The 13,097-nt window shown below is 40.8% G+C and overlaps 1 protein-coding gene across 1 annotated transcript in view; it reads left to right on the top strand.

The window, feature by feature from the left end:
• LOC134811994 (hydrocephalus-inducing protein homolog) overlaps nt 1–13,097 on the top strand; it is a 52,826-nt gene that overhangs the window by 16,688 nt on the left and 23,041 nt on the right. The window contains exons 38-56 of the mRNA XM_063819169.1: nt 90–288; nt 436–635; nt 3,092–3,328; nt 3,544–3,779; nt 3,904–4,274; nt 4,569–4,688; nt 4,818–5,003; nt 5,208–5,423; nt 5,522–5,778; nt 6,102–6,943; nt 7,118–7,343; nt 9,006–9,304; nt 9,443–9,642; nt 9,860–10,032; nt 10,211–10,421; nt 10,807–11,037; nt 11,205–11,577; nt 11,879–12,138; nt 12,599–12,991. Of these exons, the coding sequence (XP_063675239.1) occupies nt 90–288; nt 436–635; nt 3,092–3,328; nt 3,544–3,779; nt 3,904–4,274; nt 4,569–4,688; nt 4,818–5,003; nt 5,208–5,423; nt 5,522–5,778; nt 6,102–6,943; nt 7,118–7,343; nt 9,006–9,304; nt 9,443–9,642; nt 9,860–10,032; nt 10,211–10,421; nt 10,807–11,037; nt 11,205–11,577; nt 11,879–12,138; nt 12,599–12,991 (5,230 nt within the window). The remainder of the gene's footprint in view (nt 1–89; nt 289–435; nt 636–3,091; nt 3,329–3,543; nt 3,780–3,903; nt 4,275–4,568; nt 4,689–4,817; nt 5,004–5,207; nt 5,424–5,521; nt 5,779–6,101; nt 6,944–7,117; nt 7,344–9,005; nt 9,305–9,442; nt 9,643–9,859; nt 10,033–10,210; nt 10,422–10,806; nt 11,038–11,204; nt 11,578–11,878; nt 12,139–12,598; nt 12,992–13,097) is intronic.

The following is a 13,097-nucleotide window of genomic DNA, read 5'->3' as shown; positions in this document are numbered from 1 at the left end:
AGTATTTTGTCGTCCAGTTCCGTCTTTTTCTATCAAATAAAGTCAAAACCCCGCTTGCTCTGATCAATATAAACAAGTAAAATCTGCAGGAAGGACACAAGATCACTGTTTATAAGAAACAGCACCCTGCTTCCAGTAGCGTGGCGTGTTAACGGAATGGAGAACCTAGGTGATGACTTCTCCCTGTCCAGTGATCACGGGGTTATCGACCCCCGCCAGGAGTGTGAAGTGAAGCTTCATTTCAAAGCTGTCAAGGTCATCAACGTCAAGAAGAACATACGAATAGAGGTGAGTTAAATTTATTCTAAGTAAATATTTTGGTTTATTTAACATCTAGATTAATCTATAAAACGTGATTTTTAATCTTATATATTTTATCATATATATTGATCTATCAGCGTACTGATAATTGACATAACAATGAATTAATTTCAGATTTCTGATGTAGATCAGATCATGGGTCTGGTACAGAATGAGAACATCCAAGTCCAAGTTGAAGCTTACGACGTTGCTCTCGACATGAGTTTCCCGAAGGGAGCTGACGGTGGTTTGGACTTCGGCATTATGAAGGTGTTCGACGAGGCAAAACAGACCTGTACCCTCAAGAATAGGGGACGTTACGAAATTGGGTTCAAGTAAGTCTTTATTCACGGCGCCAATTTTGAAAACTTGTCAGAACAATGGCAGTGTCTCTTCTCTTTAGGATCTTATTGGTTGAACGTAAAGGAGCAACTGGCGCTTCATCTTCACTCTCCTTTTCATCTTCACTCTCCTTTTCATCTTGTTCATCTTTCTCTTCATCTTTGTCTTCATCATCCTCTTCAGTATTCTTTGTAACGTGTTCTTTCGTGTTAGTTTCCTTTTCTCGATTGTTCTTCATATCGCTGTCTAACGTTAAACTGAAGGACGTTGCGTTTATCCCGCTAATACTGGGAGTAGTACTGTAGCTGTCTTTAACTCCTACTCTATCAGCATATAAACCGTGTTGGGCCGCTGAAGAGGAGATTACTTGTGATTGTTTTTGCCATTGCCTGATGAATTCTGTTTTCTGTATCACCTCCATGTCGTGTATTATGGTGTTTCTCCGTAGATCGAGCTGGCTAAACCTCAGGGCCTTTTCTTTCGCTGATGCGTTTCTGAAAGTCCTGAAATTTTAGGTTTCAATTTATTGCAATATGTAGCCCGTATTTATCGGATTATTCTCGATGTACCGTTCAGGTAGCCGATTGTCAGATTGTGTAAGTTAATTGATTTCTATTTCACAATAAAACTTAACTTAATAAGTTAATCTGTCCACCTTACCTGACATCATCCTCATGCGGTATCCCCACAATCTCAATGTATTTAAAGTCTCCGAATACTTCATATTATAAATCGTCTCCAACTCAACAGAACACAGAACCTTCAACTTCCCAGTCATAGTGTTTATCTCAGCGATACTATCGTAGTCAGCACTTGTGTAAACAAACTCGTTATCTGTAGTACACACCTGGTTAGGCCAGGCTGTGTGGCCTTTGCACACCCACATGGGCGTGGTCAGGCCCAGGTCGTACACGTGCACGTCACGTGACATCCCCGTGACAATGATCAGCCCGTTACTGCAGCAACCAACAGATAGTCCGGGAAAAGGTAGATGGAGCGTGGTGACTATCTGTTTTGCCACTCTAAGGTCCCACAAAATACAGCTCTTATCATATGAAGTAGTAAGACAGTATCTACTATCATTACAGAACACAGCGCCCGTAACACTGTCACCATGTCCCGATAGTCTCTGCACTATAACGTTACGGTTCACGTCGTACACATACGCTATTCTATCACTACACGGCACTAGAACCCTCCTCTCATCTTGACTAAAGGTAGCGCGTCCTAGCCGGTGCTTTGTGATCCGGCACCTTTGGGGCTGGTCTAACAGGTCATCTATATCCAGCACCAGTAGAGTCCCTGTTTTAGTGACACAGGCCACGTGACGAGACGAAGTTGTGATCCTCTTTATTTTACCGTCCCTTGGGCCTGTTTTTATGAGCTTGTTGCTGAGAAGTGAGCACTCCTCAAAGTCCCAGATACGGAGCGAGTTATCTGAGGAGATCGAGTAGATGGTCTTCGTGTCAGTGTGTAGGGTGGCGAAGTTTATCTTGGCTTGGTGCCCAACCAGCGGCCTACACTGTAAGAGAGACCAGGTCAAGGCTGGCGGCTTATGTATTGAGTTTAACATTTTTTTTCACTTATAAATATTTTACCGGGGTAAGCACAGGGCTCCAATGCTCTATCTTATAGTGGTCATCCTAATCATGACCACAGCCCCCTACGAAGAAGAAGAATATAATGATTGCTTTGGTTTATAAATTTTTTAGATAGGTAACCAAAAAAAACACTCTTTTTATTTAAAAAAATCTAAAATCTTTAACTCACTTGAACTTTTGGAGTCTTACGACGGTGTTTGTGCTCCATCTCAGCTAGCAAGAAACAAATAATCAGACAAACCTGCTGTCGTCACATTATAAAATAAACTTAAGAGTCGACACAAATATAACGGCATAAAGTTACGAGCAACAGTCCACGTGAGAGGTCGTGCTCGCGTCTCATATAAGGTTGGCTATTCACGCTGTTTTAAATCGTGTATAATTGAGCTGCTGTCAGGAGAGGTTGTTAGAGACAACAGGGATCTCTGCTTGTTATCTTCTTCTTCTTTGTAGGGGGCTGTGGTCATTATCACTAATGAAAAGATCGTGACCACTGTAAGATAGAGCATTGGAGCACTGTGCTTACCCCGGTAAAATTAATAAGCGGAGAAAAAAAGTTAAACTTTGTTTTAAAAAAAATTATCATGGAGCTTAATTAGGATTACGATATAGCTCTTTCTAATAGGATAGGTGTCTCTTCAGGTGAAATTACCAGCAATATTATAATGCCAGACAAGTATTATCTCATGCTAATTTAGATATTAGTTACTTAAACAGCTGTTTAATAACTGTCTGGTAAAGGCTTTAATTCATTAAAGACAAATCATACAAATCATACTCTGCAACATGAATCTAAAATCTATTTATTAGTACAACGAACAATATCCATTAACTATTTTCCTCTCCAGGTTCACATTTGATTCCTCTGACCCAGTAATGAGGGAGGCGATGGAACTGTTCAAAGTAGACCCACCCTCCGGTCAACTCTTCCCCAACGACAAACCAACCACCGTGCACGTCATATTCAAGAGCAAAAAGGAGTGCAACATCAAGGACGTGCCTATTTTGAAGTGTCAAGTTATTGAGCCGCATCTCGGTAACCAGGGCGGAGTTATCGCTAACATCCCCGTTAAACTTAGTGCTAGGTAAGACGTTGTTGTTGTTTATGTTAAATCACTATTCATTTATCTCACTGGATTCCCAACAATAACTTGTTTAGTCAAAGATTAAAGAGTAATCGTTAATAAACGAGCATCTTTTAGGATCCCGATATCATTTTGTGTTTCAATAAAGTATTTTCAATCGTTGTCGGTATTTCTCGTTCCATGACGATCGTTTAATGCATTTGCTTCTTTTCCAGGTCGGTGTTCAGTAAATTCGCCATCCACCCACTAAAAGACGTCAACTTTGGACCGATGATAATAAACATCAAGAAGCAACGACAGTTCTTAATCGAGAACCACGGTGACTTTGAGTTCCGGTACAGTATCGTGAAAGTGAGCAACAAGGGACTTATTGGACAGAAGCCCAATAACAAGCAGCGTGGTAGTACAAGAGAGGGAGAATCTGGTCGCACATCTTCCCAACTTATGCTAGGTTATTTTATTTGTATTTATTTTAGCTTCATTTTTATGGCGACAAGAAAGAAATTCTTTTGATGCTATGCTGACCAAAGTTGGATAAATGCTATCGCTCAATAACCCGAACCTTGAACCACCAGGTACCAGAGGTCGAGGTCAGCGCAGCGACAGTCTTAGTAATGTACCGTCCACCACGCGTCGCCAGGAGATAGTTGGTGGAAACGTGCGTGCGCAGTTCGGAATGTTCTACTTATACCCAGCAAGCGGGACCATCAGCTCCAACGGCCAACAGCTAGTAACAGTGGAGTGTCTGGCTGAAAACCCCGGTAGATGCGAGGAAGTGCTCGCTATTGACGTGTCAGACAGGGCCCCCTCTGAGCCTCCAGTTTACTATAAACTCAGCGGTGAGGTAGTTATACCTGGGTTCGTCACACAGGATATGAACACGATATTTGAGGAGCATCTTATTGTGGCCAACAGTGATGTTCTCACGCTCTCGAAAGGCCCAAATGTAAGATACTAGCTTTTAAGTGATATATCTTATCTCTGTTCACATAGTTATATATTATATTATATCTGTTCACAGAACCCAAAATCACAATTGAAAATTAGCTATATAGGATGGCACAATGTTATGTAATAGGATCGCACAATGTTATGTAATAGGAATACTATTACTACTAAGGAATAGCTCAATATTTAACACTGCCAGCTCCGCAGTGCGGCATCTACTTTGTGTTGATCTCGGTCAATCCTGTAATTGTAAGATAAGTAATTATACAATTGCTTACAATAAATTGTTCAGTTCAAGCCCGAGAAAGAGGATGTTGGCGTGTACCTTATCGAGGAGAACAAGTTCTTGTTTAGCTACGTTGTGGTCGGACAGAAAGCGTGTGCTCGCTTCAAGATACTAAATTCAAGAATGGTTTGTCTTACAATAACTCTACAAAATTGCATCCAACTAGGATCGCTAAAGAAATACATATCTTACTAAAAACTGTAACTGAATACTTAAGGTTTTCCAGATCGATCAAGTGACTCCACAACCTCCCAGGTGCCATGTGATATCTCGTGCGTAGTACGGCAGCCTCAAACTAAGCAGATGAGCAAGAGTAGTAGTCACGGGAGCGACGTGTTCGAGATCACACCCTCCCGGACCACCATACAACCCTACTCACATGTCTACTGTACTGTCAATTTCACTCCCTCTGCTATACAGAACTACAACGCTATTGTAGAGGTTGGTTTTTGGCTGTGAGATTTTTATGTTTCCGGAATTTGGAGTGATTCTGAGCTTTTGGCGGGATTCTTTTTGCAACTTAACATTGTAATCTGATTTCTGTAGAATTTGTTGTTGTTGAAAGAGTTTGGTTTAAGATTAAACTGACAGCTTTGTCTGTTAAGGGTAAATAAATACTCGTGTGCTCATTCTCTCCACTTTCAGATAAACGCAGAGGGTCTACACCAGAGCATTCCTCTAAAAGACAGGAACCTGACATTTGACATCCAAGGAGAGGGCACCCTGCCCTCCATAAGTATCGTCAAGCCAGTGACCTGTACCAAGAAGAACCAGCCTGTTATCCAGTTCAGTCGTTTACTGCTGGGACAAAGTCAGAGTAAACCGCTCGTCATTGAGAATACTGGCAATATTCCAACTAAGGTTTGTACAGTGGGCACGCCAGTATGATTTTAATAGAGTATTTTAATAAAAATCTTCTTGAAGTCAGCTTCAATACCCTCACATACTCAATTTAACAGGTTCTGGTTGAGATGCATGTTCCAGACACCTCCTTCACTTTGTACGCTCCTGATGAAACTCTGGATATGATCACGGAGGGAGTGGTGGAGAAACCAGCCTCCGCTTACGGCTACTTCCTTCCTGGTCTAACTCCAATCAGGCGGCCCGTCACTCTGGAGTTACACTCCAAGGAGAAAGTGACATTCGAGGTGGTTTGCAGGAGCATTCACATTTCCAAACTAAATGCGGAGATTAAGATCATCGTAGAGGATAATAGGTAAAGTGGAAACTATCGGTTGAATCAGCTTTAGACAGACTTGTATCGGGATGTTCATTAATTTAACGTTATCTCGGAGCGAATGTTGCTTGCTAAAAAACTGTTTGCAGCTTGTATTCATGCTCCTTGCTTTCAAAACATCGTTACTACGCGCGCGGTCATATTATGAACGTAACGCGCGAACTCCGTTCGCAATGTGATTGATTAAAAAGTGTTGCTGCGAGCACTTTTTGTTGCTAGGGGACTTGTTTCCATAGCAACCAAAAACTTTATAATTTACAACGATTTTACCCATTTGACTGATCGACAAAAAATGTTTACAGATTTGAAGACAGTACAATACTGGTTGTCGGCGAGGGATACGAAGATGACATAACTTTGGATAACGTGCGAGGCAGCAGCAAACAGGGCACTGAATTTGCCGAGGACAACATTCTAGAGTCAGTGACTGCCGATATTGGCGCTGTGCACTTGAACTTCGGTGACTGTGCTATCAACGAGCTTCATCAAATGACATTCACCCTCACCAACCACTCGAGCACAGATCCGTACAGATTCTCATGGGGACCTCAAGCCAACATAACCTTCGTACCGAACATTGGCCACTTGCATCCGAGGTGCAGCAAAGACATAATTGCTGAGTTTAAGGCTGGAGAACCAGTAAGTTTCCAGAACCAAGCTATCCCCTGCAAAGTGGTGAAAATAACTTTCCCTCAGCCTTTAGCTCAAGTTGCCGACTGGGATGACAGAATGAAGATAATAAGGTGGATATCAAAGAAACCCAGGAAATCTCTCGGCTCTACTGCCGATGAAGAAAGAGTTGCATCTCCTTCAAAAGCGACCAAGAAAGACTCCAAAGCAGAGAAAGAGAAGAAAGCTGCTGAAAAAGTTGAAGTTGTTGAGCCTAAGCCAGAGCCAGTGGTAGAAGACAAGTCTCAAAAGGAGAAGGTGGTTGAAACTGAGCCAGAACCAGCAAATACGACGATTGATGACTCAGCACGTGAATTGCCACTTTGTGCAAGTGCTACAGCAGACTTTGCTAGTTTCAGTGTCGACTGTGAGGAGATCATATTCTCAAACACTCTAATGTTCCAAAGCAGAGTGTTCAAGTTCAACATCTACAACAACGGCAATATCCTGTTGGACTATCACTGGTCTTTATCTGGTATGTTAATTACTGTTGTCTGAGGAATTGTTAAGATTTCTTCATTTTCTTGATAACAGAATCTGACTTTCTGTGAATGCACAATAATGCTTACTACCACACTGGACGATCAGATAATTGGTAGGAGTTTTATAAACAAATTTTCATCCTCCTATTTCATAATTTTACTATCAGGTAAAAATGGTTGTGAGAAGGTCAGTTTCGAGTCCAATGCCAACGCAGAGCGGCCCCAATCCGCTGCCGGGCAGCGCCGTCGTGATCTGACAGAAACAGATATAGAGAAGCCCCCATTTATGATAGAGCCGACATCTGGTCATGTGCTGGTGGGCCAGCAGCAAGAATTCAAGGTCACATACTCGCCTCTTGACTGTGTGACCAGTGAGGGATGGCTAGACTGCAGGTTAGTAACTATTTTATGAGAGCCTCGCCTTCAACTGGCCAGTCATTTTGATGGTTATTTTACGTAAATTATTTGGAGGCGGTTAGTGCACTTATATAAATATTCAATACCTTACGAGACATATTTAAATGGTACGAAAGTCGGTGGTTTTTCGAAAAAAACACAATTTTTTCGGACAAAATTTAGGTCACCATCATTATTTTCCCCAAATTATTTTTCATGTTGACTTACTTGACTTAAGGCGGGTAGTATTCCCGAGATCCTTTGACAACAGTTCTCCATAGCTTTCTGTCCTCCATCAGTCTAGCTATCTCATCTACTGATTTCAGCCCAGTATCTGCTTTTAGGTTATCTAGTAGTGTTAAGCAAGGTCGCCCCCTGTTAGTATGCCCATGACTCGGCTTCCAGAGGATCAGTTTGTTCAGTGTCAGCTCCAGATGTTGGTGAGCATGACCTGCAAGTCTGAGCCTTCGTTGGGTTATCTTGGAGCTGACTTTGGGAAGATCACCGTACAGGCTGTGGTTGCTGACATGGTCTCGATATTGATTGATGTTAAGGGCCATTCTTAACATTCGTGTATACTGTATAGCAACCATCAACCATCTTCTTTAGCCTTTTCGTCATAGTCCAAGTCTCGGAACCGTATAGAAGCACCGACTCGACTAGTGCTGTAAACACTCTGGTCTTGTTACACTTTCTAAGATTAGATTTCCAAAGTTTTTTGAGAGTGTGGCATGCTCCCCATGCTCCTCCTTTCCTAACTCTGATATCACTCTCACTGTCTCTGATTCTAGAACCAAGATAGGTAAAGTCTTCCACGTGCTCTATTGTGTTGTTACCCAGGGACTTGATGGTATCAGGGTTCTCGATGTTCTGAGTAATGAATTTGGTTTTCCCTTCATTCATTTTAAGTCCCACTGTAGCAGCAACCCTTTCTACTTCTAGCATCAGCATCTCTGCCTCCTTAACAGTATCTGCTATCAGAGCAATGTCATCTGCAAAACAGTGTCTGATATGTTTCATGTATTTTCCTTAATTATAAGTTTATCGATTTACTATCAACTTATCAATATAGTAAGTTATAAATATGATTCATCTAACAATTAACGAACACTAGTATTCTATCATGAATTGCTTTAAAAATGATTTTGGACACGTTCCATTAAAACTAAGCAAGCTCTGTCACTATGTGATAGTGAAATTTCGGGATTAGTGGAAGATAACAAACACTGTCGGTCTCCTATACCCTCTGGAGGATTATAAGTTAAGTCGAGGCTAACTTTCAAAGGCTCCTGAGAAATTGTTTACAAGATGAAACAGCTGATCAGAGAAGATTTTTGTATTTAATTTTCTCAAATATTGGGTTTCATTTTTGTAAAATAAGGACATGAAAAAAATCCCCGAATACTATGATTTAATTTGGGGTACGAAATGTGGCGGTTTTCGGTAAAAATGTCCATATTTTCGTTCCCAAATCATTTAGGTCACCGGAATTATGTCGAACATAAATAATAAATATGTCTCGTAAGGTATATCGAATATTGAAACGTAATATAAGTATTAATGACTTTATGCACTTCTAGCTCCAGATTTTAAAATGGGTTCTGCTGAATAATGGGATGCTTATGGCGGCTACAATCCATCTAAATTTTAACTTTACAGGATATCAAATCTGGCGGAGGGTAGAATACAACCCCAGATAATGCTGCGTGGTACCGGACTAATGCCGTTCTGTCACTTCGAGCTGGAAGAATCGGACTACATCACTGGAAACAGGAGAAAGCCAGATCTGAAGGGACCCAAGGGATCTCCTCCTGGTGTTTCCTTAGATCAAGCCACCCGTGTCATTGAGTTCTCCTCCTGTGGTGTCAGCGTGTTGAATACTGTTTCTTTTAATATTCTCAACCCTACCTCGGAAACATGGAAATTTGCAATTATCAACGAGGGTGGAGAAAAATCGGGTATTTAATATTTATCGCCCTTATTAAGATTTATGACAATTGACAATATCGATCATTGACATTACACATATTATGACGTAAGCCAAAATTCAGACACCCACTTATTTCTTATTTTAATCATATCTCCGCCAATTCTAGGAAACGAAGTTCAGTGTAAAACACTAAACGGACTCGTGTCTCATGGTAAGAAGGCAACAATTACCTTCGAGTTTACCCCATCCTCCCTGGAATTGGTGGAATCGTTCTGGCGGTTCACTATCCCATCTCTCGGGCTTAGTGTTCCTCTTCTGGTGGTTGGTCAGACCAAGGAACCAAGAGTCGTTATCGACAAGAGTCAGGTTCGTTTCATTGTAAATCAGCTTTAAGCTTAGTTTATATAAGTTTGACGGTGTATTCGATTAAAGCTGAAACCTGTTAAAACTTTTTAATGGAAACTTGAGACAGAACGATTTAAAGTTGATTTGATGTTTGATATCGATGATTTTCATTAAATGTATGCCAGTGTTAATCACCAATTTAAAATCGAACCACCAATAAATCAACATCTTCCTTCAGATCAACTTCAAATCACTGCTTCTCAAGAAACACGCTGTTGAGCGCTGTCACATTATAAACAACGAGGAGACGCCTTTTGCGGTGGCGTTTGACGAGAAATGCTTAACCGCTCATTCTTCTACAGCAGTACTTCAGGTCCAGCCAATGCAAGCTGTTATCCCTCCTAAATCAAGGTATTAATCAATAATCTCAACTTGGAAGAGCAATAATTTTAACAGCCGTCATTTAAATTTTTTCCCGTCAAATATTTACTGGCAGACAAGCTGGCATTTATTATTATATAATTTTATTATATAGTATTTATTATATACTATTTATCATATATAGTATTAACGTGGATCTGTTTTGCAGTTTAGCCGTGGATATAATATTTGAACCACATGCGGAGGGATTATTCAACTACAACCTGATAGTGGATGTCAAGAAGAAGCCGTCACCACTTCAGATAAATGTTAAGGGAGAGGGGTATAAGATGCAAGTGGCTTGTTCCGTACAGGACGATAAAGGAAGCCAACTGACTTTACTTCCTGGCAACACCAATAATATTGTCAACTTTGGTGAGGTAGGTCAAACTTGAGAATTTGCTTCCCAATAAAATCGATTTATTAAAGTTGTTCGTTTAAGAACTTACCTACTGTATATCTTTATACGGTTAAACGGTTAATATCGTTGAAATTGTGTTGCAATAAATTGTCTTCGACTTGATGATAAATTCATAAATAGATACAAAATTATTTTAATTATCTAGATTACGTCATGTCTCGTCTCCCACTAACCACTGGGTTTGCAGATAATATATTCAATAAAAGTGATCAAACACTTGCAAACTTTTCTGGGGAACCAAGCAACAACTAATTATTAGTTTAATATTAAAATATAATATTATATTATATTACATTATGTAAATAATCAATAAATCGAATCAAAAACATTGATATTGTTAACAGGTGCAGCTAAACGAAAAGAGCCTACAAAAGGTAACCCTTGTAAACAGTGGGAAGTTCGACTGCCTCTACGACTGGAAGCTGAGCATCCCACCGAGATTCGGGAAAGTTCCCCCAATAATAACCGTTAGCCCATCCTCTGGGGTTGTTAAACCTGGCTCCAGAACATTCTGTGATGTCGCGTTCTGTCCGCCTCATAAGCTCACACTCCGAGATGTCTCTGCTGTTTGTGAGGTGAGTTTTGTAACAAAAATTTCAGAGGTTTAAGAACTGAGGTTAACGTTGTGCGTGTTCTTTTTAAACCGAACTCTGATTTTTAGAGGCGACTTCAAAACGTGAAAGGAACACAACTTTAAATCTATATTTTTTATAATTATCATGATACAAATACATCCTTACAGATAAAGAACGGCAGACCGTTTCCAATCAGCTTGATTGGAGCAGGAATCCTTCCTGACCTACACTTCTCATTCAAACACCACAACTTTGGACCTTGCTTCCTCTACCAACCGGGAATGTCTCACCAGAAAACCACCCTGATCGTCACAAACCAGGACATCCGGGACATCTCAATAGACTGTCTGTACCAATCTAATGCGTTCCTCGAGGTAACGAGCAAGCCGTGTGTGATACCGGCAGGAAAGCGGACTGAAGTTACCTTCTCGTTTTATCCTCGTCAGATCATGAAATACCGTGAAACTGTTACCTTCCTGGTTAACGGGCTGAGCCATGTTGAGGTTGTTATAGGCGGACAGGGCACTGAACTCCGGGTTGGTACATTTTTATTGGACATTAATTCTTAATACTCAACTTGATCTTTGTTTTAGGTTGCTTAAACATAAAAATCTGGAAATTTGTCCTATATTATATGTCAGCTGTCTGCGGAAGCTGTTTATCAAAATAATCATAATATTTGTTCGTATTAAAACATTTGATAGGCATATTGCATAACATGATATTATGCCATTGAGACTATATCGTGCCACAGAGCACTGATCTTAAACGTCTAAAAGCTTAAAAGCTCCTTTTCCTCCCAAGAATGTTAATAAATAATGTCAACAATTATCACAGGTAGACGTGGTGACTCCTAAAAAGAAAGTAGTAAACTTCGGGGCCCTCCAGATAGGGGAGACCTGCACCAGGACCGTCTCTCTGGTAAACAAATCTCTGGCACCAGTGTCATTCCTACTGGTGGCGGCGCCTAATGCAGCACTTCCTTCCGGCGTGCTCAGCATTAACCCCGCCATGGAGATAACCATGAAACCTAAGGGGTCTACACTAGACGTCCAAGTTAGATTCGCACCAACCACCAGAGTGCCCTACTTCAGTGAAGAGGTAGGATATTTCAAGAGTTTGTTGAAAATTCTAGAAATTTCAATTAGACACGTCTATAACTTTACCATAATCTTTATTATTATTTTGCATTTTAACGTCATTTGGCATGGTTATAGACGCTTACTCTTTAAGTTTAAGGTAGTTAGGCTACGATCACATGATTTAACTACTTCCTCACTAGAATCTGCAGAAGAGATTACATGTGTACCAGATAGTCATTTTGCTAGCCACTAGGCAGAAATATTTAAATATTCAAAACTGTTTCGGCTTATTTATTGAAAATATTAAACGATTAGTAACATGCAGAATTGTAGAATTGTAGATTAAATTTTGAAGATGGGCGTTTAAACCTGCCGGTTTATAACTCTCTGCAAAGTAAAGAAGGGTGTATCCAAATGTTATAACGCCTATTATATGTTATAACCAACTAACCAGAGAACCAACCCCACAACTCACACAGGTTATGCTGGAGTGTGTGGGAGGAATATCAGTGCCACTGTTTACCATACAAGGTAGCTGCCAGGCTGTGGGAATAGAGCTTGACACTGAACACATTCCGTTTGGTGCGGTTGTCCGTGGTGCACAGAGCACGCGCAAGTTGGTCATGTACAACACAGGAGACATAGGTGCTCGCTTCAGATGGGACGAGACAAGCTTCGCACCCGACTTCTCCATCTCACCGGTAGAGGGATACGTTGCCACGGGGATGCACGTGGATTTCACGATCACATTCCACCCCGTGAAGCACGAACGTGACGTGCGCTACGATAACTTGATATGTGATATTGAAGACGGAACACGACTTTACCTTACCATGACTGGTTCTTGTATCCCTGCTACTCCTACTAAGGAGGTACAATTATTGCCTCATCAAACTACAATTACTATCTTCCTTTTTATTAGATTACTTCTTGAGCACTGTTATACATAGGTATTTATCGTACAAATCAAATGCTAAT

This window comes from Bolinopsis microptera, chromosome 2 (assembly GCF_026151205.1).
Source record: "Bolinopsis microptera isolate Bmic1 chromosome 2, MBARI_Bmic_1.0, whole genome shotgun sequence".
Taxonomy (NCBI): Eukaryota; Metazoa; Ctenophora; class Tentaculata; order Lobata; family Bolinopsidae; genus Bolinopsis; species Bolinopsis microptera.
Note: the sequence above shows the minus strand (reverse complement) of the source record. Positions and strands in the feature narration are given on the sequence as shown.